The sequence below is a fragment of the Saimiri boliviensis genome, chromosome 1 (assembly GCF_048565385.1).
Source record: "Saimiri boliviensis isolate mSaiBol1 chromosome 1, mSaiBol1.pri, whole genome shotgun sequence".
In the NCBI taxonomy this organism is placed as follows: domain Eukaryota; kingdom Metazoa; phylum Chordata; class Mammalia; order Primates; family Cebidae; genus Saimiri; species Saimiri boliviensis.
Window position 1 is genome coordinate 76471539 of NC_133449.1, and position 25725 is coordinate 76497263.

General features: G+C 44.4%; 1 protein-coding gene across 1 annotated transcript in view; it reads left to right on the forward strand.

Moving 5' to 3' along the window:
• Positions 1–8474, forward strand: part of XPO1 (exportin 1) — a 64810-nt gene extending 56336 nt beyond the window's left edge. Inside the window, exons 20-25 of the mRNA XM_039476308.2 lie at positions 1828–2022; positions 3351–3519; positions 4410–4544; positions 4932–5091; positions 6022–6118; positions 7433–8474. Coding sequence (XP_039332242.1) covers positions 1828–2022; positions 3351–3519; positions 4410–4544; positions 4932–5091; positions 6022–6118; positions 7433–7579 — 903 coding nt within the window. The 3' untranslated portion in view covers positions 7580–8474. The remainder of the gene's footprint in view (positions 1–1827; positions 2023–3350; positions 3520–4409; positions 4545–4931; positions 5092–6021; positions 6119–7432) is intronic.
• Positions 8475–25725: the final 17251 nt, after the last annotated feature.

Below are 25725 nucleotides of genomic sequence, written 5' to 3' on the forward strand. Positions count from 1 at the left end.
AAGGGTGTGATTTTATTTATAAGTAAGATTTACGTTAAAGTTTGGGATATTTGTTTACATGAAACATTGTGTTTCTTTTTCTTGTCTTGGCTTGGAACCGTGGCTTATGCCTGTAATTCTAGCCCTTTGGGAGGCCGAGGCGGCCAGATCACTTGAGTTCAGGAGTTCGAGACCAGCTTGTCTAACATGGTGAAACCATATCTCTACTAAAAATACAAAAATTAGGCCAGGCGTGGTGGCTCACACCTATAATCTTAGCACTTTGGGAGACCGAGGTGGGCGGATCACCTGAGGTCAGGAGTTGAAAGACCAGCCTGACCAACATGGTAAAATCCCCATCTCTTAAAAAGAGAAAATTAGTAGGGCATGGTGGCACATGCCTATAATCCCAGCTACTTGGGATCCTGAGGCAGGAGAATTGCTTGAACTTGGGAGGTGGAGGTTGTAGTGAGCCAAGATCACGCCATTGCACTCCAGCCTGGCAACAAGAGCAAAACTCTGTATTAAAAAAAAAAAAAATTGCCGGGCGCGGTGGCTCAAGCCTGTAATCCCAGCTACTCAGGAGGCTGAGGCAGGAGAATTGCCTGAAGCCAGGAGGCGGAGGTTGCGGTGAGCCAAGATCGTGCCATTGCACTCCAGCCTGGGTAACAAGAGCGAAACTCCATCTCAAAAAAAAAAAAAAAAGGAAGGCCGGGTGTGGTGGATCACGAGGTCAAGAGATCGAGACCATCCTGGTCAACATGGTGAAACCCCGTCTCTACTAAAAATACAAAAAATTAGCTGGGCATGGTGGCACGTGCCTGTAATCCCAGCTACTTAGGAGGCTGAGGCCGGAGAATTGCCTCAACCCAGGAGGCGGAGATTTCGGTGAGCCGAGATCACACCATTGCACTCCAGCCTGGGTAACAAGAGGGAAACTCCGTCTCAAAAAAAAAAAAAAAAAGGGAGTTATAAAAATCCATAGTCTTCCTCATTTTCTGGGAGTAATTGATTGCTGTTATTTCTGCTTGTGAAAATACCAGTTAGCATTTATTAGGTTAAAAAATTGAGGTCTAACTCTGCCATCTCACATATACAGTATACCTAGAATCCTGATTCTGCCACAGTAAGTTGGAATCAGCCACTGAGTTTTGAACCTCACTTAGTATAAGAGTTTTATTGCTGGTCATGGTGGCTATACCTGTAGTCCAAGCTACTCGGGATAGTAAGGCAGGAGAATTGCTTGAACCTGGGAGGTAGAGGTTGCAGTGAGCAGAGATTATGCCACTGCACTCTGGACTGAGAGACAGAGACAGAGTGAGACTGTCTCTAAAAAAACAAAAGAGTTTTGAATGACACTGTGTCCATGAGAGTTCCCAGCCTATTGTGATTTCCTGCTTGCTTTTGCTAAAAACTGTTTTAAGGTAGGAAAACATAATACAGGCCGGGCGCGGTGGCTCAAGCCTGTAATCCCAGCACTTTGGGAGGCCAAGGCGGGTAGATCACGAGGTCGAGAGATCGAGACCATCCTGGTCAACATGGTGAAACCCCGTCTCTACTAAAAATATAAAAAAATGAGCTGGGCATGGTGGCACGTGCCTGTAATCCCAGCTACTCAGGAGGCTGAAGCAGGAGATTTGCCTGAACCCAGGAGGCGGAGGTTGCGGTGAGCCGAGATCGTGCCATTGCACTCCAGCCTGGGTAACGAGAGCGAAACTCCGTCTCAAAAAAAAAAAAAAGAAAACATAATACAAACCCAAGATTTTTCTGATTTCAGTAGATGATCATGCTGAATTAGTCACCACGTACCTAGATTAAAACTTAACTTTTTTTCCTCCCCCCAAACAGGTAGCTGAAAATTTTGTTCCCCCTCTGTTGGATGCAGTTCTCATTGATTATCAGAGAAACGTTCCAGCTGCCAGAGAACCAGAAGTGCTTAGTACTATGGCCATAATTGTCAACAAGTTAGGGGGACATATAACAGCTGAAATACCTCAAATATTTGATGCCGTTTTTGAATGCACATTGAATATGATAAATAAGGTATGTAATATTTCAGTTATATAAGGGGAAAGTCTGCAGGATATCCTTCTTGAAAGCTAAAGTATATCTATGACTAACATAATTTTAATGCCATGGAGTTTATATATTTAAACTTTGTATATTAGGGAAATGCTTCCTTGGTTTTTAAGAATTTACTGCTGAGGAGTTTGAGACCAACCTGAGCAATATAGTGAGACTTCATCTCTACAAAAAGTTGAAAAATTAACCAGTCATGGTGGCATGTGCCTGTAGGCCCAGCCACATGAGAGACTGAAGTGGGAGGGTCATGTGAGCCTGGGAGTTCAAGATGGCAGTTAGCCAAGATGGCACTAGTGTACTCCAACATGGGCAACAGAGTGAGATCATTTCTCAAACAACAACAATAACTTACTACACAGAATCTTGATTGGTAAAAAGTAAATATAGAAAACAGATTATAACATTCACATGGCATGTAGCATTTATTGAAACCTCATAGCAGGTCACGGGCATTCTTTTATGAACATAGTTTTATTTGTTTAAATAAATGATAAAGTAGGTCTGTATGTTTCAATTATAAAAGTATAGTACATGCTTATAAGAAACAGAAAAATGGCCTGGTGCTGTGGCTCATTCCTGTAATCCCAGCAATTTGGGAGGCCAAGGCGGGTGGATCACGAGGTCAGGAGTTTGAGACCAGTCTGGCCAACTTAGTGAAATCCCGTCTTTACTAAAAATACAAAAAATTAGCTGGGCGTAATGGTGGGCACCTCTAATCCCCGATACTTGGGAGGCTGAGGCAGGAGAATCGCATGAATTCAGGAGGCAGAGGTTGCTTGTAGTAGGCCAAGATTGAGCGATTGCACTCCAGCCTGGGCAACAGGGCAAGACTTCGTCTCATAAAAAAAGAGAAGGAAAGGAGATGTTGTGGTTTTTTTTGTTTTGTTTTTTGCTTTTTGCTGAATCCTAACCACTAGACAACCAGGGGGGAAAGATGTTAAGTGGACACATTTACATAGCAACTTTAATTTTTTTCCTAATGTGTAGTAGTAGTTTCATATTAACAAAAAAACAAGTCTAATGGTAATAATGCTTCTGATGCATTCTCTTTATTAATAAGGTTAGCCTTCTCTCAGTTGGATAACTCTTGTTGGTAAGAGGGGATAGTTTCATTTTCCGTGAGAGGTGGATTATATTTTGTTTGGGTTTACCTTTAAGGAGATATTATATCTTTTGGGGGTTTATTGGAAACTCCAAACATTTATACTGGATTAAGGATTGCTTTTCCCCTCCTGTCTAACATAACAAAGACAGTGAAACATTATTTTGTTTTCACCACTTATTTTTAGGACTTTGAAGAATATCCTGAACACAGAACAAACTTTTTCTTACTGCTTCAGGCTGTCAATTCTCATTGTTTCCCAGCATTCCTTGCTATTCCACCTACACAGTTTAAACTTGTTTTGGATTCCATCATTTGGGCCTTCAAACATACGATGAGGAATGTCGCAGATACAGGTAAATAAATGATGCTGTTTTATTCATTTGCCTGCCAATCCAAAAGTAAGGCTATATATAAATAATTGTACAAAGGAAAGTATTACTTGTTTAGAGTTCTGAGTGCATGAATTACATAAGTGAATGTCTGAGAAAATACTATAAGCAGTTTAATCAACTGCTTATAATTTTTTCAATTATAAAAGTGTAGTATTCAATTATAAAAGTTCCAGATTGAGTCCATAGGCAAAACTGAGTTATGGGGAGAAGGGCCTAAATCAAGGAGTATATCAGTTAAAAGACATGGTTCCATATCCTCAACAGTGAGTGTTCCTTTTCCCCATATGCTTTTCTTCTGTAGCACTAAGAGTCAACATTTGTTTTAGTAATAACTGATTTATGTAATACAGAGTTCTACTGAGTAGTGCTGTTGTAGAAGTTCATACAGAATCAGCTAAGCTTTCAGAAATGGTGAAAAGGTGGTAATCACAACTTAATTTTTTCCATAGGCTTTTAAAATATTCACAGATTTTTCATTTTTATTTCAATAGATTTTAGGGAACCAGTGGTCTTTGGTTACATGAATAAGTTTCTGTAGTAGTGATTTCTGAGATTTTGGTGCACCCATCACCCAAGCAGTATGACCTCTAGTTTATGCATAGTCTTATCCATCACCCCCACACACCCTTACCCTGAAGTCCCCAAAGACCATTATATCATCTTTATGCCTTTATATTTTCATAGCTTAGCTCTCACATAACTTAGATTATAATTACAAATAAGCCAGCATTGGATATAGTTGTACTCCATTATTAATTTAAGAAATCTTCGCCAAGTAATTATTACTCATTATCCCAAGAGAAAGAAAGAACAAAGTTAGATAGTAACTTTATATTTTTCTATATTTTTAGGCTTACAGATACTTTTTACACTCTTACAAAATGTTGCACAAGAAGAAGCTGCAGCTCAGAGTTTCTATCAAACGTATTTTTGTGATATCCTTCAGCATATCTTTTCTGTTGTGACAGACACTTCACATACTGCTGGTAAGAATTTAAAACCATTAAAATGTTAAGTGCTGGCTGGGTGCCCTGGCTTCCACCTGTAATCTCAGCACTTTGGGAGGCCGAGATGGGGGCAGATCTCAAGGTCAGGAGTTCAAGACCAGCCTGGCCAGCATGGTGAAACCCAGTCTCTACTAAAAATACGAAACGTTATCTGGGCGTGGTGACACACGCTTGTAATCACAGCTACTCAGGAGGCTGAGGCAGAAGAATTGCTTGACCCAGGAGGTGGAGGTTGCAGTCAACCGGGATTGCCCCACTGCACTCCAGCCTGGGCTACAGAGCAAGACTCTGTCTCAAAAAAAAAAAAAAAGTAAGTGATGCAGTTGTATTACATCTTGGAGTTAATAATTTTCTTCTTATCAACAGGTTTAACAATGCATGCATCAATTCTTGCATATATGTTTAATTTGGTTGAAGAAGGAAAAATAAGTACATCATTAAATCCTGGAAATCCAGTTAACAACCAAATCTTTCTTCAGGAATATGTGGCTAATCTCCTTAAGTCGGCCTTCCCTCACCTACAAGAGTAAATACACTTTTTAATAAACTTAGAATGTTCCTGGTGGGGCACAGTATCTGACACCTGTAATCTCAGCACTTTGGGAAGCCTGGGTGGGAGGATTGCTTGGGCCCAAGAGTTGGAGACCAACCTAGACAAGACCCTGTTTCTACAAAAAAAATAATTGGACATGGTGGTGTGTATCTGTGGTGGTTTGTATCCTGGAGTTCAAGACTGCAGTGAGCTATGATTGTGCCACTGTATGCCAGACTGGGTGACTTAGTGAGACCCCGCCCCTTTTATTAAGAAATAAAAGGCCGGGCGCGGTGGCTCAAGCCTGTAATCCCAGCACTTTGGGAGGCCGAGGCGGGTGGATCATGAGGTCAAGAGATCGAGACCGTCCTGGTCAACATGGTGAAACCCCATCTCTACTAAAAATACAAAAAATTGGCTGGGCATGGTGGCACGTGCCTGTAATCCCAGCTACTCAGGAGGCTGAGGCAGGAGAATTGCCTGAACCCAGGAGGCGGAGGTTGCGGTAAGCCGAGATCGCGCCATTGCACTCCAGCCTGGGCAACAAGAGCGAAACTCCGTCTCAAAAAAAAAAAAAAACCGGCCGGGCGTGGTGGCTCAAGCCTGTAATCCCAGCACTTTGGGAGGCCGAGGCGGGTGGATCACGAGGTCAAGAGATCGAGACCATCCTGGTCAACATGGTGAAACCCCGTCTCTACTAAAAAAAAAATACAAAAAATTAGCTGGGCATGGTGGCGCGTGCCTGTAATCCCAGCTACTCAGGAGGCTGAGGCAGGAGAATTGCCTGAACCCAGGAGGCGGAGGCTGTGGTGAGCCGAGATCGTGCCATTGCACTCCAGCCTGGGTAACAAGAGCGAAACTCCGTCTAAAAAAAAAAAACCAATTAAAAAAACCATTATTTAATCATTGTGTTTTGATTTGCAGTGCTCAAGTAAAGCTCTTTGTGACAGGGCTTTTCAGCTTAAATCAAGATATTCCTGCTTTCAAGGAACATCTAAGGGATTTCCTAGTTCAAATAAAGGTATGTATTCGCATTTGCAGAAATATTAGGGCTAAATGTGACCACTTGTTACATTGTAGAATTTTTATCACTTGATTTGTCATGCCAAATAAGTGGAGTTTGAAGATAATACATTTATACAATCTCACTTATCAAAGAACCTGAAACCAATAATGGAGTGAAAAACTAAATCAGGTCCAATAAAGATAGGTTTGAGATGTTATTTGGGTGAACTTGTTATTAATGTAATTCATTTAGGGATTGTTAAGTATATAATGGAGTAGTGTGTAAGAAAAACATTAGTAGTTCTTTTTATAAGGCTTGCGTTGGAGGCAGAGGTTGAGATCATGTATTGGGGTGATAAAACAAGACTGTCTCAAAGAGAACAAATTTCTGTGGATACATAAGAGGTGTATATACCTGTGGGATGAAATGCATGAGATACTTTGGTAGAAGCATACAATACGTGTAATCACATTGAAACATTGAATATTTAATATATGGTATCACACCATGGTTTTTTTTTTTTTTTGGACGGAGGTCTTGCTCTTGTTGCTCAGGCTTGAGTGCAGTGTGGAGTGATCTTGGCTCACTGCAGCCTCCGTCTCCCAGGATCAAGCGATTCTCCTGCCTCAGCCTCCCAAGTAGCTGGGATTACAGGCACCTGCCACCACAGCCAGCTAATTTTTCTATTTTTAGTAGAGACAGAGTTTCACCATGTTGGCCAGGCTGGTCTCAAACTCCTGACCTTAAGTGATCCACCCGTCTCGGCTTCCCAAAGTGTTGGGATTACAGGCCGTGCCCAGGCCCATGATTGTTTTGTAACCTTATTTTTCCACAGCTAGCAAATGGGGGAAAATATTGAGGTTAATTCATCTACACAGTATATTGTATCACTATTCTATAATTTAAAACCTTGTCAGTTTTCTGGGTTTTTTGTTTTGTTTTGTTTTTGAGACAGTCTTGGTTTGTCGCCAGGCACCAGGCTGGAGTGCAGTGGTGTGATCTCAGCTCACTGCAACCTCAGCCTCCCAAGTAGCTGTGACTGCAGGCATGTGCCACCACGCCCAGCTAATTTTTATATTTTAGTAGAGACGGAGTTTCACCATGTTGGCCAGGATGGTCTTGATCTCTTGACCTCGTGATCCGCCCACCTCAGCCTCCCAAAGTGCTGGGATCAGGCGTGAGCCACCATGCCCAGCCAGAAACCCCGTCAGTTTATGGATAATTTATATTCCTTCTCTCTAAAAGGAAATAGCTCATCTATAATTTCTTTATTTTTCAAAGGCAAGTTGAAGTTTATTGTGTTGACATTTCAACTATCTGTTTTCACAGGAGTTCGCAGGTGAAGACACTTCTGATTTGTTTTTGGAAGAAAGAGAAATAGCCCTACGTCAGGCTGACGAAGAGAAACATAAACGTCAAATGTCTGTCCCTGGCATCTTTAATCCACATGAGATTCCAGAAGAGATGTGTGATTAAAATCAAAATTCATGCTGTTTTTTTTTTCTCTGCAACTCTTATTGGCAGAGGAGAACAGTATGTGGGTATTTGTCGACCAAAATGATGCCAATTTGTAAATTAAAATGTCACCTAGTGGCCCTTTTTCTTATGTGTTTTTTTGTATAAGAAATTTTCTGTGAAATATCCTTCCATTGTTTAAGCCTTTGTTTTGGTCGTCTTTATTTAGTTTGCATGAAGTTGAAAATTAAGGCATTTTTAAAAATTTTACTTCATGCCCATTTTTGTGGCTGGGCTGGGGGGAGGAGGCAAATTCAATTTGAACATTGACTTGTAAATTCTAATGCAAAATTACACATTTTTTCCTGTAAACAATACCAATTTTTAATTAGGGAGTATTTTCTTTCTAGTCTATTTCAGTCTAGAAGAAAAGATAATGAGTAAAACAAATTGCGTTGTTTAAAGGATTATAGTGCTGCATTGTCTGAAGTTAGCAACTCTTGGACTGAATCGTTTGTCTAGACTACATGTATTAAAAGTCTCTTTGGCAAGTTTGCAGCAAGATCATGTGCATATCATCCCATTGTAAAGCGACTTCAAAAATATGGGAACACAGTTAGTTATTTTTACACAGTTCTTTTTGTTTTTGTGTGTGTGTGCTGTCGCTTGTCGACAACAGCTTTTTGTTTTCCTCAATGAGGAGTGTTGCTCATTTGTGAGCCTTCATTAACTCGAAGTGAAATGGTTAAAAATATTTATCCTGTTAGAATAGGCTGCATCTTTTTAACAACTCATTAAAAAACAAAACAAAACAACTCTGGCTTTTGAGATGACTTATACTAATTTACATTGTTTACCAAGCTGTAGTGCTTTAAGAACACTACTTAAAAAGCAAAATAAACTTGGTTTACATTTATTTTTTCCTTTATCGACTCAGATTTATTCATACATTGATGATACTGGGTATTTGTGTTTAAGCATCAAGTAACATTTTAAATGACGTTTGACACCTTGATTTACAAGTAAGATTTCTACTGTTATTGTTACTAGTAAAGGTAGCAGGTGTGTAATATGAGCGTGCTCCTTTTGTTCTCAAGAAACATTACTCCTGTGAAGTTTTGACTCGTTTTACCTTTATTTGGGATTACAGGCCACTTGTCTAACTCTAGTTAGCATCTAAGTGTAACAAAGAATAAACATTAGCCTTAGAATGAGAACACGGATATAACCTGGTACAAGTATTAGTTGTATTATTATAAAAGGTAAGTAAAATGTAGCTGGGCGTGGTGGCTCAAGCCTGTAATCCCAGCACTTTGGGAGGCTGAGGCGGGTGGATCACGAGGTCGAGAGATTGAGACCATCCTGGTCAACATGGTGAAACCCCGTCTCTACTAAAAATACAAAAAAATTAGCTGGGCATGGTGGCACGTGCCTGTAATCCCAGCTACTCAGGAGGCTGAGGCAGGAGAATTGCCTGAACCCAGGAGGTGGAGGTTGCGGTGAGCCGAGATCGCGCCATTGCACTCCAGCGTGGGTAACGAGCGAAACTCCGTCTCAAAAAAAAAAAGGTAAGTAAAATGTAAATAAGTAGCCATGAGTCTTCTAAAAAGGGTGAGTGGAGGCCAGGCTTGGTAGCTCACACCTGTAATCCCACCACTTTGGGAGGCCGAGGTGGGCAGACTACTTGAGTTCAGGAGTTCAAGACCATCCTGACCATCGTGGTGAAACACTGTCCCCACTAAAAATACAAAATTTAGCTGATTATGGTGGTGCACACCTGTAATCCCAGCTACTTGGGAGACAGGCAGGAGAATCGCTTGAACTCAGGAGGCAGAGGCTGCAGTGAGCTGAGATCGCACCACTGCACTCCAGCCAGAGTGACGTTCTATCTCTTTCGTGTGTGTGTGTATGTAACTTTATTTTTTTGTTTGAGACGGAGTTTCGCTCTTGTTACCCAGGCTGGAGTGCAATGGCGCGATCTCGGCTCACCGCAACCTCCGCCTCCTGGGTTCAGGCAATTCTCCTGCCTCAGCCTCCTGAGTAGCTGGGATTACAGGCACATGCCACCATGCCCAGCTAATTTTTTTGTATTTTTGGTAGAGACGGGGTTTCACCATGTTGACCAGGATGGTCTCGATCTCTTGACCTCATGATCCACCCGCCTCGGCCTCCCAAAGTGCTGGGATTACAGGTTTGAGCCACCGTGCCCGGCCTTATTTTATTTTATTTTATTTTATTTTTGAGACGAGTTTTTTGCTCTTGTTACCCAGGCTGGAGTGCAATGGCGCGCTCGGCTCACCGCAACCTCCGCCTCCTGGGTTCAGGCAATTCCCCTGCCTCAGCCTCCTGAGTAACTGGGATTACAGGCACACGCCACCATGCCCAGCTAATTTTTTGTATTTTTAGTAGAGACGGGGTTTCACCATGTTGACCAGGATGGTCTCGATCTCTCGACCTCGTGATCCACCCGCCTCGGCCTCCCAAAGTGCTTGGATTACAGGCTTGAGCCACGGCGCCTGGCAAGTGGCTCTTTTATTTTTTGAGACAGAGTCTTGCCCTGTTGCTCAGGCTGGAGTGCAGTGGTGCGATCTCAGCTCACTGCAGCCTCTGCCTCCTGGGGTCAAGCAATTCTGCCTTAGGCTCTGGAGCAGCTGGGATTATAGGCATGCGTCACTGCATCCAGGTAATTCTTGTATTTTTAGTAAAGATGGGATTTCACCATTTTAGCCAGGCTGACCTAGAACTACTAACCTCAGTTGATACCACCACAGCCTCCCAAAGTGCTGAGATTACAAGTGTGAACTAGCACACCCACCCTTCTCTCTATATTTTATATGTGTGTAAATGGACAACTAATGATTTCCAGACATCTGAGGGCAGTCTCATGAATTGTAAAATGGAAATAAACAAATGAAAGCATCTTGAAAACAGACTGTACAGGCAAGAAAATAAACATGCAAAACCAAAAAATGTCACCAGTGCCCTTAGAAAAGATTTTTCCAACCTAGAAATAATACCACAATAAGATACCACATTAAGATAACAAAAAATATTGGAAATAAGAGAATAGCAGAAATAGTCGAAGAAATCTTCCAAAAATAGAGTAAGAAGAGAAAAGGATGTAAAATACAAACTACTTGAAAAATTTAAGGAGCACTTCATAAGTAAACATGAGTTCCAAATAGAACAAAGAAAATGGAGGGTATGAAGAATGAGATTCAAGAGAATTTCTTCAAAGAAGGATATCAATTTGCTGAGAACAAATCACTAAATGTCCATCCTATAAGATAAAAGTAGACCCAGGTTGTCCAGGTGTTGTGACACACATTTGTCCTCAAAGCTACCCAGGAGGCTGAGGCAGGAGGATCCCTTGAGCCAGGGACGTGATGGAACACACCTGTAGTCCTAGCTACTTGGGAGGCTGAGGGAGAAGAATTGCCTCAAACCAGGCTTTTCAAAGCATGCTGGGCCTATGAATTGTCACTGCACTGCAGCCTGGGCAACAGATTTCTTTGTGGGGTGCAGTGACTCAAAACTGTAATCCCAGCACTTTGGGAGGCCAAGGTGGGTGGATCACAAGGTAAGGAGTTCACAACCAGCCTGACCAAAACAGTGAAACCTGGTCTCTACTAAAAAAATAAGCTGGGCATGGTGGCGGGTGCCTGTAATCCTATCTATGCCAGAGCCTGAAGGAGAATCGCTTGAAGCAGGGAGGCAGAGGTTGCTGTCAGTGGAAATCGAGCCACTGTACTCTAGTCTGGGCAACAGTGCCAGACTGTCTCGATAAATAAGATGAAAGGCACAGAAATGGAGAGATAGGGCCGGGCGCGGTGGCTCAAGTCTGTGATCCCAGCACTTTGGGAGGCCGAGGCGGGTGGATCACGAGGTCGAGAGATCGAGACCATCCTGGTGAATATGGTAAAACCCCGTCTCTACTAAAAATACAAAAAATTAGCTGGGCATGGTGGCACGTGCCTGTAATCCCAGCTACTCAGGAGGCTGAGGCAGGAGAATTGCCTGAACCCAGGAGACGGAGGTTGCGGTGAGCCGAGATCGCGCCATTGCACTCCAGCCTGGGTAACAAGAGTGAAACTCCGTCTCCAAAAAAAAAAAAAAGGAGGGAAGAGGTTGACTATACAGTACATTCCAGGGCGAATGTTAGTTTGTGATAAAGTGCTCTGCTGTTCATTTGAGTTGTGTCAAATAATTTAGTAACTGTCATAACTGGTCTCCAAAATGTTGATTAACAGTTAGACACACTTATTAAACTTTCAGTTGTTTCATAACCTTGATGAATGATTCATTATTTTTATCTTGCAGTGGCTGGTGCCAGGGCAACACCTCTGAGGGAGGACAGATGAAATAAAACTGAAGTCTTTTTTTTTTTTTTTTTTTTTTTTTTGAGACGGAGTTTCAGTCTTGTTACCCAGGCTGGAGTGCAATGGCACCATCTCGGCTCACCGCAACCTCCGCCTCCTGGGTTCAGGCAATTCTCCTGCCTCAGCCTCCTGAGTAGCTGGGATTACAGGCATGTGCCACCATGCCCAGCTAATTTTTTGTATTTTTAGTAGAGACGGGGTTTCACCATGTTGACCGGGATGGTCTCAATCTCTTGACCTCGTGATCCACCCGCCTCGGCCTCCCAAAGTGCTGGGATTACAGGCTTGAGCCACCGCGCCCGGCCTTGAAGTCTTATACCATGAATCACAGATGAAATTTGACATGTATCAGTCTGTCTTCAACACCAATCAGAGTAATTTCCAGAACCTAGTCTTCCACAATGAATTGAGGGGCAGAATTGTAGCTAGGCACTCCAACTCGATAAAAAAATAGTACATATTCTGCCTTATTCTCAAGTTACCAAAGATAGCTTTAAAGGCAATGAATTTATAGAAAATAGGTAAAATGAAGGCCGGGCGCGGTGGCTCAAGCCTGTAATCCCAGCACTTTGGGAGGCCGAGGCAGGTGGATCACGAGGTCGAGAGATCGAGACCATCCTGGTCAACATGGTGAAACCCCGTCTCTACTAAAAGTGCAAAAAATTAGCTGGGCATGGTGGCCCGTGCCTGTAATCCCAGCTACTCACAAGGCTGAGGCAGGAGAATTGCCTGAACCCAGGAGGCGGAGGTTGCGGTGAGCCGAGATCGTGCCATTGCACTCCAGCCTGGGTAACAAGAGCGAAACTCTGTCTCAAAAAAAAAAAAAAAGGTTCATCTGTAATTCCAGCACTTTGGAAGGCTGAGGCAGGCGGATCATGAGGTCAGGAGTTCAACAAGACTAGCCTGACCAACATGGTGAAACACTGTCTCTACTAAAAATACAAAAATTTGGGCGTGTTGGCGGGTGCCTGTAATCCCAGCTACTTGGGAGGCTGAGGCAGGAGAATCATTTGAATCTGGGAGGTAGAGGTTGCAGTGAGCCAAGATGGTGCCACTGACGGCTCTCTAAGCTCCGGCAACAAGAGCAAAACTCTGTCTCGGTAAAAAATTGTTGTTACACATTGAAATCCAAAAAAGGCCAGTCGCAATGGCTCACGCCTGTAATCTCAGCACTTTGGGAGGTCAAGGTGGGCAGATCACTTGAGGTCAGGAGGTTGGGACCAGCCTGGCCAACATGGTGAAACCCCGTCTCTACTAAAAATAACAAAAACAAAAAAATGAGCCAGGTGTAGTGTGCACCTGTCATCCCAACTACTTAGCTGAGATACTGCCACTGCACTCTAGCTTGGGTGACAGAGCAAGATTCCATCTCAAAGGAAAAAAAATTCCAAATAGGATGAATAAAATGAAATTCCACAAAAATCAAATTTTCATCTTCCAAATTGGCAAATATTAAAATATATCCAGTACAGCCAAGATATAAGAAATTGGGAACTCTGCTGATAGTATAAAATGATACAATGTTAATGCATTCATTAATAGGTAAATATTTAATGACTGCTTACCATGTGCTCAGGATACAATGAAGAATGAAACAAAGGTCCAGCTCCCATGGAGCTTACATTCTAGTGGGTAGGAGATTGACTGGGGGATATTTTACACAGGGTAGCCAGGGAAGGCTTCTCTGTAAGGTAACATTTGAGCAGGAAGTGAGGAGCAAGCCATGTAATTAGGGAAAGTGCATTCAGGTAGAGGGATCAGTGAGTGCAAAGTTTCTAGGGTGGAACATACTTGGTGTATTAGAGCAGGGTTTCTCAACCTCAGCACAAATAGCATTTTGGGGAGGTTAATTTTTTCTTTTTTGAGACGGAGTCCCCGTCTGTCACCCAGGCTGGAATGCAATGGTACGATCTCGGCTCACTGCAATCTCCGCCTCTCGGGTTCAAGCAATTTTCCCAGTTTAGCCTCCCCAGTAGCTGGGATTACAGGTGCCTGCCAATTTTTGTATTTTTAGTAGAGATGGGATTTCACCATGTTAGCCAGGATGGCATCAATCTCTTGACCTCGTGATCCGCCTGCCTCGACCTCCCAAAGGTTGGGATTACAAGCGTGAGCCACCACACCCGGCCCTGACTTTTAAATTCAAGAACAGCTGCCTACTTAACAACTCCTTTTAATAATCTCACAGGTACCTCAAATTGAACACTTCCAAAATAAAATAGACCGTATACAAGGATTATTTTCATATTTGCCTTTCCAGTCTAGATCTTTTCTCTGAGCTTTAAATTCAAAAACAGCTGCCTAATCAACAACTCCTTATAGTAATCTCACAGGTACCTAAAACTGAACACTTCCAAAATAGTACTCCTCATCTTAACCTCATCTCCCTTTGGTGCTCCTTTAAGTGATCTCTATCTTTGCTAAAGGCACCAGTTTATGGGCACTTAGTGAATGCACATATTTACTCACCTGTGCATATCACAAAACTGGAGCAAGCCCTGATACCATTTTTCCCTCGCTTGATACTCATCAACCAAGTCTTTTTCCTTTCTCCTCTAAAACATCCTTAGGGTTGACTCTTTTTTCTCTATTTCTTTCCAATTATCCTAGTCCAAACTATTATTATGTTTCTGGATTAATATTATTGGCCCTCCAGTAGTCCTACTTACAACCCACACTCTACAGATTAGTCACAATATTTTAAAATACAAACCTGGCTGGGTGCAGTTGCTCACACCAGTAATCCTAGCACTTTGGGAGGCCGAGGCGGGTGGATCACCTGAGGTCAGGAGTTCAAAAAAAGCCTGGCCAACATAGTGAAACCCTATCCTACTAAAAATACAAAAAAAATTTTAGCAGAGCATGGTGGCGTGTGCCTGCAATCCCAGCTACTCGGGAGGCTGAGGCAGGAGAATCACTTGAATCCAGGAGAAGAGGTTGCAGTAAGCTGAGATGGCGCCACAGCAGTCCAGCCTGCAGGACAGAGTGAAACTCAGTCTCAAAAATAATAAAACACAAATCTGATTTTGCTGCTTCCAAACTTAAAAGTTTCCCATTGCTTGTATGATATAGGCAAAAAAAATTATTTATTTATTTTCTTTTTTTTTTGAGACAAAGTTTCCCTCTTGTTACCCAGGCTGGAGTGCAATGGTGCGATCTCGGCTCACCGCAACCTCCACCTCCTGGGTTCAAGCAATTCTCCTGCCTCAGCCTCCTGAGTAGCGGGGATTACAGGCACGCGCCACCATGCCCAGCTAATTTTTTGTATTTTTAGTGGAGACGGGGTTTCACCAAGTTGACCAGGATGGTCTCGATCTCTTGACCTCGTGATCCACCCGCCTCGGCCTCCCAAAGTTCTGGGATTACAGGCGTGAGCCACCACACCCAGCCACTCGTGGTTTTCTTATCAGGACTACACAACCCACCCCAAGAACAGTGACTAATGTTTGGCATTGGGGTGGAGATGTCATCTTCCAATTACTTCCTGCTGAACCTGGACATAGCAGTGGTCCTACCTATTATTGTTGGTCTGTTAGGAGACCCTGTGGGTGATTGTTCCTGTGTAGGATTTAGGATATTGGATTTTGCCAGAGGAAGAGACTCATCTGAGAAGGGGAGCATTTCAAAGTGAAACTTGTGTTCAGTTAGATCTAAGGGAGATTTGTAAAGGTAGCAGGCATCACTGGGGAGATACTAATATCCCATGTGCAGCGTCATTTGAAGGTAAAAACTGTTGTTGAATTCTAGAAGATAGAAATTGGCCAGGACCTACTCCAAGAATGTTATGAAGTTGTAAAAAAAAAAAAAAAAAAAAAAAAAAAAAATTGGCCAGGAGCAGTGGCTCATGCCTGTAATCCCAGCACTTGGGGAGGCTAAGGTAGGCAGATCACGAGGTCAGGAGTTTGATATCAGCCTGACCAACATGGTGAAATCCTGTCTCTACTAAAAATACAAAAATTAGCCAGGTCAGTCGCTGTGGCTCATGCCTGTAATCCTGGCACTTTGAAAATAAAAATTTTGTTTCTTAAGCCAGTTACCAAAAAGGCAAAGAAAAACCTTTTGCAGTGTGGCTATTTTTCCTTATCGGAAGTCCATTTAGATAACCTGGAAATTAAACTTAATGAAAAAGTGTTTGAATTTAATTAGACACAGCATAGGGAACCAATTTTACAGCAATAACAATGCCTTAATTACATACAACATCCCTTTTATAAATCTCCTTTCATGAATTTTCTCATGACTTAGACAATTTACAACACTCTTGGACTTTCATTTGTCCTAAATATCCTTCTTTTAAAACAACCGTTTTATTTTAGGACAAGAATTTACCATGTAAGATCCTTTCTCATATAAAATCTGCTTTTCATAACCTTCCTTACCAAAAATACCTCTATCTTTACAACCTTTATAGTGTGGCAGTTAGCTGTCTTTAAAAAATTGGTTAGTTAGATATCTTGCCAGGGCATGTTTGAATAAGTGTGAGCTATTATAAACCCCTGAGGTAGAGCTATCTACATTGAAGTTATTGGTTAAAGATTTAGGTAGCTAGCCGGGCGCGGTGGCTCAAGCCTGTAATCCCAGCACTTTGGGAGGCCAAGGCGGGTGGATCACGAGGTCGAGAGATCGAGACCATCCTGGTCAACATGGTGAAACCCCGTCTCTACTAAAAATACAAAAAATTAGCTGGGCATGGTGGCTCGTGCCTGTAATCCCAGCTACTCAGGAGGCTGAGGCAGGAGAATTGCCTGAGCCCAGGAGGCGGAGGTTGCCGTGAGCCGAGAGCCGAGATCGCGCCATTGCACTCCAGCCTGGGTAACGAGCGAAACTCCGTCTCAAAAAAAAAAAAAAAAAAAAAAAAAGATTTAGGTAGCTCTCCTGGGAGAAATAGAGCTATTAGAAATATGTGCTCGGCAAGGTGGCTCATTCCTGTAATCCCAGCACGTTGGGGATGAAGAATCTTTTTTTTTTTTTTTTTTTTTTTGAGACGGAGTTTCGCTCTTGTTGCCCAGGCTGAAGTGCAATGGCGCGATCTCGGCTCACCGCAACCTCCGCCTCCTGGGTTCAGGCAATTCTCCTGCCTCAGCCTCCTGAGTAGCTGGGATTACAGGCACCACCACCATGCCCAGCTAATTTTTTTGTATTTTTAGTAGAGACGGGGTTTCACCATGTTGGCCAGGATGGTCTCGATCTCTTGACCTCATGATCAACCTTCCTAGGCCTACCAAAGTGCTGAGATTACAGGCTTGAGCCACCGCGCCCGGCTGAAGAATCTTTTGGGGAAGATGAATTCAGAGAATGGGTAAATATTAAGCAGGCACCCATCCTTGCCCCAAAGGGATGTGGGGTATTTAGACATTACCAGAGACTGGTGGGAGAATGGTAATTGATCACTTAAGTAAAGGGGTGTGAATTTGTTTTTTGGAGGGAGGCGTGCTATTTGCCAATTACCCAACAGGATTTGGAGGAGAGTTGCTTGGAGCAGATCAGTACAGAGTAGGCAGTTCTTTTTTTTTTTTTTTTTTTTTTTGAGACGGAGTCTTATTCTATTGCCCAGGCTGGTGTGCAGTGGCTCGATCCCAGCTCACTGCAACCTTTGCCGCCCAGGTTCAAGGAATTCTCCTGCCTCAGCCACCCGAGTAGCTAGGATTACAGGCGCCTGCCACCTTGTTGGCTAATTTTTTTTGTATTTTAGTAGAGAGAGGGTTTCACCATCTTGGCCAGGCTGGTCTTGAACTCTTGACCTCGTAATCCACCCACCTTGGCCTCTCAAAGTGCTGGGATTACAGGCGTGAACCACCACACCCGGCCTCAGAGTAGGCAGTTCTTGAATCCAAAGGGAAATTTATAATTTTATTTGCTATTTCCAGAGTTGCCTTGGCTTTGTCCTGTTGATGATGATGGCTAATTTGCAAGCCAGCTGGAGCAGAGGGTCCATTGGGAGGTTGGGATTCTGTCCTGGGGGGCTTTTGGCTCTCAGGGAAGTCCTGTTTTCAGTGGCTGAGCTTGTGGCAGATGGTGTAAGCCATATGGGGCTTTTTCCCATTTATTCCACTGGGGCAGTTTGACTTCCTTCCAGTGGCCTGGCTTCCTGCACCAATGGCAGCTACCTGGAAGAATGTCCTTAAAGCAACCTGGAGTGGGTCAGGGGGTTCTAAAGCAGCCAACAGTTGAGCCTGCCTCTTGGCCGTGTGTGTGTGTGTGTGTGTGTGTGTGTGTGTGTTCTGAGACAGGGTCTTACTCTGTCTTACTCCAAGGCTGGAGTGCAGTGGCACAATTTTGGTTCTCAGTGACCTCTGCCTCCCAGACTCCGGTGATTCTACAGGTGTACCACCACTACACTTGGCTAATTTCTGTATTTTATTTTATTTTTGAGAGGGAGTTTCACTCTTGTCATCCAGGCTGGAGTGTATTGGCACAACTCAGCTCACTGCTACCTCTGGCTCCCGGGTTCAAACGATTCTCCTGTCTCAGTCTTCCCAGTAGCTGGGATTACAGGCACCTGCCACCATGCCCAGCTAATTTTTGTATTTTTAGTAAAGATGGGGTTTCACCATATTGGCCAGGCTGGTCTCCGACTCCTGAACTTGTGAACTGTCAGCCTCAGCCTCTCAAAGTGCTGGGATTACAGGCATGAGCCACTGCATCTGGCAGATTTTTGTATTTTCTTGTAGAGACAGGGGTTTGGCCATGTTGCCCAGGCTAGGCTTGAACTCCTGGAGTGAAGCAATCTACCTTCCTTGGCCTCCCAAAGTGCTGGGATTACAAGTGTGAGCCACTGTGCCCAGCCTGTCCTTGTGTTTTTCTTTCTCTTTAGGCTTGTCCTCCTTATTCTGCTCTCATTTATATAAGAAGGAGGAGATAGGCTGGGCACAGTGGCTCACACTTGTAATCCCAGCACTTTGGGAGGCCAAGACGGGCAGATCACCTGAGGTCAGAAGTTTGAGACCAGCCGGGCCAATGTAGTGAAACCCCATCTCTACTAAAAATACAAAAATTAGCTGGACGTGGTAGCACATGCCTGCAATCCCAGCTACTCAGGAGGCTGAGGCGGGAGAATCACTTGAACCTGGGAGGCAGAGGTTGCAGCAGTGAGCCGAGATTGAGTCACTGCACTCCAGCCTGGGAAATAGAGCAAGACTGTCTCAAAAAAAAAAAAAAAAAAAAAAAAAAAAAAAAAAAAAAAGCCAGGCGCGGTTTCTCAAGCCTGTAATCCCAGCACTTTGGGAGGCCGAGGCGGGTGGATCACGAGGTCAAGAGATCGAGACCATCCTGGTCAACATGGTGAAACCCCGTCTCTACTAAAAATACTAAAAATTAGCTGGGCCTGGTGGCACGTGCCTGTAATCCCAGCTACTCAGGAGGCTGCGGCAGGAGAATTGCCTGAACCCAGGAGGCGGAGGTTGCAGTGAGCTGAGATTGTGCCATTGCACTCCAGCCTGGGTAACAAGAGCGAAACTCCGTCTCAAAAAAAAAAAAAAAAAAAAAGAATGAGGAGTTAATTTGACGATTTTCTGCACAGGGGCCATGCTATATTACACAAGAAAAAAAGGACATTTCTTTTTTGAGAGTCTGAATGTCAAATTTATCCCACCCCCTTGTTTTTTGAGACGGAGTTCCACTCTTGTCACCCAGGCTGCAGTGCAATGGTGCAGTCTCAGCTCACTGAAACCTCCACCTCCCAGGTTAAATCAATTCTCCTGCCTCAGCCTCCTCACTAGCTGGGATTACAGGCACCTGTCACCACAACCAGCTAAATTTTCTATTTTTAGTAGAGATGGGGTTTCACCATGTTGGCCAGGCTTGTCTCAAACTCCTGACCTCAAGTAATCCACCTGCCTTGGCCCCCCAAAGTGCTGGAATTACAGCATAAGCCACCGCACCCAGCTATTCCCAATATTTTATTTATTTTGAGACGGAGTCTCACTCTTTCTTTGTCCAGGCTGGAGTGCAGTGGCAACCTCTGCCTCCCAGGTTCAAGTGATTCTGCTGCCTCAGCCTCCCAAGTAGCTGAGACTACAGGTGAGTACCACCACACCCTACTAACTTTTGTACTTTTAGTAGAGACAGGCTTTCACCATGTTAGTTGGGCTGGTCTTGTACTCCTGACCTCAGGCAATCTGCCTGCTTCAGTGTACTAAAGTGCTAGGATTATAGGCTCACTCAGTGAACCACTGCAGCTGGCTGAGAGATGCATTTTTTTTTTTTTTTAAGAGATGGGGTTTCACTGTGTTGGCCAGGATGTTCTCAATCTCTTTACCTCATGATCCGCCCACCTCAGCCTCCCAAAGTGCTGGGATTACAGGCGTGAGCCACCGTGCCCAGCCGAGATGCATTTTTCAAAGGCGTGTTCCACCTGCTGGAAAGGATCTCCTTGCACTAGGACCTTACACTGGATGAACACTGGGTGAGTGTTACAAGTAAAATTTTGGTGCCACAAAAGAAATAGCAGTCAAGGTAAATCCTCTCAGCAAGGCAGTTCATTTCTTCTTTTTTTTTTGAGACGGAGTTTCGCTCTTGTTACCCGGGCTGGAGTGCAATGGCGCGATCTCGGCTCACCGCAACCTCCGCTTCCTGGGTTCAGGCAATTCTCCTGCCTCGGTCTCCCGAGTAGCTTGGATTACAGGCATGTGCCACCATGCCCAGCTACTTTTTTGTATTTTTTTTTTTTTTGAGACGGAGTTTCGCTCTTGTTACCCAGGCTGGAGTGCAATGGCACGATCTCGGCTCACCACAACCTCCGCCTCCTGGGTTCAGGCAATTCTCCTGCCTCAGCCTCCTGAGTAGCTGGGATTACAGGCACGTGCCACCATGCCCAGCTAATTTTTTGTATTTTTAGTAGAGACGGGGTTTCACCATGTTGACCAGGATGGTCTCAATCTCTCGACCTTGTGATCCACCCGCCTCGGCCTCCCAAAGTGCTGGGATTACAAGCTTGAGCCACCGCGCCCGGCCTTTTGTATTTTTAGTAGAGACGGGGTTTCACCATGTTGACCAGGATGGTCTCGATCTCTTGACCTCGTGATGCACCCGCCTCGGCCTCCCAAAGTGCTGGGATTACAGGCTTGAGCCACTGTGCCCGGCCCAAGGCAGTTCACTTCTATAGAAGGGTGTGGCTCATGGATGGAGCAATGGTGGTCCCATGCTTGGACAAGGAGGGGAAGGGGTATTTATGTCTGATTGGTGGGGGGCGGTCATCCTTATTGCTGTGTTGTTCCCTTATTGGCTAGGGTTAGACCGAACAAGCTAGACTAATCCCAACTGGCTCTTTTAAAAAGAGCAGGGATCCAAGCTGGAGTGTCACAGTGGGTGTTTTGGCAAGGATATTTATGGGCGTGTCAGAGCAGGTAGCCAGGGGTGACCCAGATCAAAGAAGGTGACCAGAGCAGGTGACTCAAGCAAGTGACCGGGATGAGTAAGGATGGAGCCAGGGGCTGGGGGAACAGAAGTGAGGTACTGATTAGAATGGGTGTAGAAAGTTGTTTACTGGAATTACAAGGAAGTTAAAACTGTAAAATAGAGAATTAAAGAATAAGAGAGCTGACCATACTGACATACTGATTCTTTGAAGAGAACCTTGGGGTTCACCGTAACAGTGAGTGATCCCAGATTAGTCCAGGTATGAATTATGCTGGGTGCTTAATCCAGGTGTGAGGGGAAACAGTTGAGGGAAGACTCACAGTCCTGGTGCTGTTTGGGATCACCTGACTTAAGATATCTGGAGCAGGATGGCTGGCTGTATTCAGGGGAGAACTAGGGTGTGAATTCCCCAAAATGTGTACAGACTTGCCCTGCTTGAGGTTCCAGTGCCAACTAAGCTACAGAGTGACCGAGTTCTTTTTTTGTTTCGCTCTTGTTGCCCCAGCTGGAGTGCAATGGCACAATCTTGGCTCACTGCAACCTCTGCCTCCTGGTTTCAAGCAATTCTCCTGCCTCTGCCTCCCGAGTAGCTGGGATTACAGGTGCATGCCACCACGTCCAGCTAATTTTTTGTATTTTTAGTAGAAACAGGGTTTCACCTTGTTAGCCAGGCTGGTCTCGAACACCTGACCTCAGGTGATCTGCTTGCCTCAGCCTCCCAAAGTGTTGGGATTACAGGCGTGAGCCATCGCGCCTGGCCGATTGGGGACTTTTTTTTTTTTTTTGAGACGGAGTTTTGCTCTTGTTACCCAGGCTGGAGTGCAATGGCACGATCTTGGCTCACCGAAACCTCTGCCTCCTGGGTTCAGGCAATTCTCCTGCCTCAGCCTCCTGAGTAGCTGGGATTACAGGGATGAGCCACCATGCCCAGCTAATTTTTTGTATTTTTAGTAGAGACGGGGTTTCACCATGTTGACCAGGATGGTCTCGATCTCTCGACCTCGTGATCCACCCACCTCAGCCTCCCAAAGTCCTGGGATTACAGGCTTGAGCCACCGCGCCTGGCCTGATTGGGGACTTTTGACAAGACAAGATGGGAGCCTTCTTTTCTGGGCAAGGCAGCCAAACTTGTTCACTCCCTGGCCTTCAGGTTACAACCAGGGAGGGGCCCTGGCCAGTTGCCATCAATTGCCAGAGGGATGGATACTAGAGCTTGTCCACCAGAAGCCAACTCTGAACCTCTCACTCGATCGGGCAGTGGTGGTCAGCTGTCTTCCCAGTGGGACGCTCCAATCTGCTGGGGAGTGGCCCTGGCCAGGGACCTTCGATTATCCCTCTTGGATTCTGTACACTGAGAAATTGGAGTTGGAGGAATAAGAGAGAGGAGGGTAGTAGTCCCCAATCACTCCCCATATGGCCACCAAAATGTCATGGGTGTGATTGGCTAGGGCCAGTGTCATGGGCAGTAAAGGAATTTTCCAAGACAGTTGCAGGTAAAGAAAGTCAGATGTGTTAGAGAAAAGTATAAAGAGGTTGGGCACAGTGGCTCACGCCTGTAATCCTGGCACTTTGAGAGGCCGAGGCGGGTGGATCACTAGGTCAAAAGATCAAGACCATCCTGGCCAAACTGGTGAAACCCTGTCTCTACTAAAATACAAATTATTAGCTGGCCATGATGGTTTGTGCCTATTGTCTCAGCTACTCAGGAGGCTGAGACACGAGAATCACTTGAACTCAGGAGGCAGAGGTTGCAGTGAGCTGAGATCATGCCACTGCACTCCAATCTAGTGACAGAGCAAGACTCCGTCTCGAACAAAAAAAAAAAAGTATAAAAGATACGTTGCAAGGGTGCACGGGGCATCACAGCAGAGAAGGGGCTGTCTGCAAAGAGGCAGGGACTAGAGGGGGCTATGCGTAGAATGAGGTCATGCTGCTGGGGCTATGTGGGGAGCAAGGTAGTCGTGCCAGTGGGTTGTCTTCAGTTAGTGGTCTCTCAAAACAATTGTTCTCCACCAGCTGGGCCCCCTTCTTCCTTGTCGGTTATTATGACTACACGCTTGCTTGCTTTTTGTTCCTAGCAACAACGAGGTTATTTTCTGTCTCAGGGATTTTGCATATGCTGTTCTCTATTTCTGCATGCTACCTGTATTAATTTTCTATGCTGTTGTAAGAAATTTACCTAAGAAATAACCATAAATCTGTTGTAAGAAATTACCATAAATCTACCATAAACCCACTTATTTTATAATTCTGTAAGCAAGCAGTCTGCAATGGGTCTCAGTGGGCTAAAATCAGTAGTGCTGTGTTCCTTTCTGGAGGTTAAAGAGGAGAATCTATTTTCTTGTCTTTTTCAGCTTCTGGAGACCACCCACATTTCTTGAGTACTAGTACCCTTTCTCCACCTTAAAAGCCAGCAACACTGCATCTTTGGTGTTGTGTAGTCATAGCACCTCTGAACAAAGCTGGAAAAGATTCGCTGTTTTTAAGGTGCCATGTAATTAATTGGGGTTACCTGAATAATCCAGGATACTCTTTATCTCAAGGTTCTTATATTTACATTGGCAAAGTCCCTTTGGCTAAGTGAAGTACCCACAGATTCTGGTGATTAGGACATAGATGTTTGGTGTGAAGAAGAGGTGTTATCTATTTCATTTTTTTTGAGAGGGAGTCTCATGCTGTCATCAGGCTGGTGTGTAGTGGCACCATCTCGGCTCACTGCAACCTCCGCCACCCAGGTTCAAGTGATTCTCCTGCCTCACCCTCCTGAGTAGCTGGGACTACAGATGCGCACCACCATGCCCAGCTAATTTTTGTATTTTTTAGTAGAGACAGGGTTTCACCATCTTGACCAAGATGGTCTCGATCTCTTTACCTCATGATCCACTTGCCTCTGCCTCCCAAAGTGCTGATTACAGGCATGAGCCACTGCTCTTGGCCTGGAAAAGGTGTTGTTATGCTTACTACACTATTCTCATAACTCCACTGGCCTCAAAAAACCAACATTGGCTTTTGGGTTTTATTTTTGTTAGATCGCCAAAAGCCTTACACAGCAATAAGAAGGGGGTCGATGGCACTGATGAGTCAATTAAGAATGCCACCAGCGAAACAGGACTTTTCTTTCCATTCTGCCATCTTCAATGCCTTGACATGTGCTACTCTAGACAGCATATGTATTCAAGGCAGATAGAAGACTGATGGGCTCATCTCTGTGTCTTATCTGTGAAGCAACTGAAGTAGATAAGGGGTTGGTTAATTACAGCCCATAGGCTATTTCTGGGCTGCTATATGCTTTGTGTGGCTTGTGGGCTAAAAATGGTTTTAACATTTTAAATGGATGAATAAAATTAAGAAAAATATTTTATGACACATGAAAATTATACAAATTTGAAAGTCCATAAAGTTTTATTGAAACATAGCCATTTATTCCCCTATTATCTATAGCTGCTTTTGTACCAACGGAGTAGTTGTAATAAGAGACCCATATTATCTGTAAAGCAAAAAATCTTTACTATCTGCACTTTATTTTTTTATTTGAGACGGAGTTTCGCTCTTGTTACCCAGGCTGGAGTGCAATGGCGCAATCTCGGCTCACCGCAACCTCCGCCTCCTGGGTTCAGGCAATTCTCCTGCCTCAGCCTCCTGAGTAGCTGGGATTATAGGCACGCACCACCATGCCCAGCTAATTTTTTGTATTTTTAGTAGAGACGGGGTTTCACCATGTTGACCAGGTTGGTCTCGATCTCTCGACCTCGTGATCCACCCACCTCGGCCTCCCAAAGTGCTGGGATTACAGGCTTGAGCCACCGTGCCTGGCCCTAATATTTTCTTAAATGCTGTTTTTTTTTGTTTTGGAGACAGAGTCTTACTCTGTCACCCAGGCTGGACTGCAGTGGCATGATCTTGGCTCACTGCAACCTCTGCCTCCCATTTCAAGCAATTCTCCTGTCTCAGCATCCTGAGTAGCTGGGACTAAAGGCGCCTGCCACCATGTGCAGCTAATTTTTTGTATTTCTGGTACAGAGATGGGGTTTCACCATATTAGCTAGGATGGCCTTGATCTCCTGACCTCGTGATCTGCCCACCTTGGCCTCCCAAAATGCTGGAATTACAGGCATGAGTCACTGTACCTGGCCTATTGAAGAGTTTTAATCAGTAAAATGAGATAATCCAATTTGTTTAGTAACAATCATTTTAGTAATTTAGTAACTAGAAAGCAGTTTGCTAAGCTTATGTACAAATTGCTGTACAAACCAGGCAACTTGACTGGGTGCTGTGGAAATACAGTAGCATACCTGCCTTCTAATAATGGCCGTAAGTTGCACAAAACGGTATCTGGAGTGTAGGTGTGAAGGAGGAGTACATCCCACAGTAATTCTGGTATTTACCCCCAAACTCCACACGCAATAAAGATACAAAGCTTAAAGGCCTACG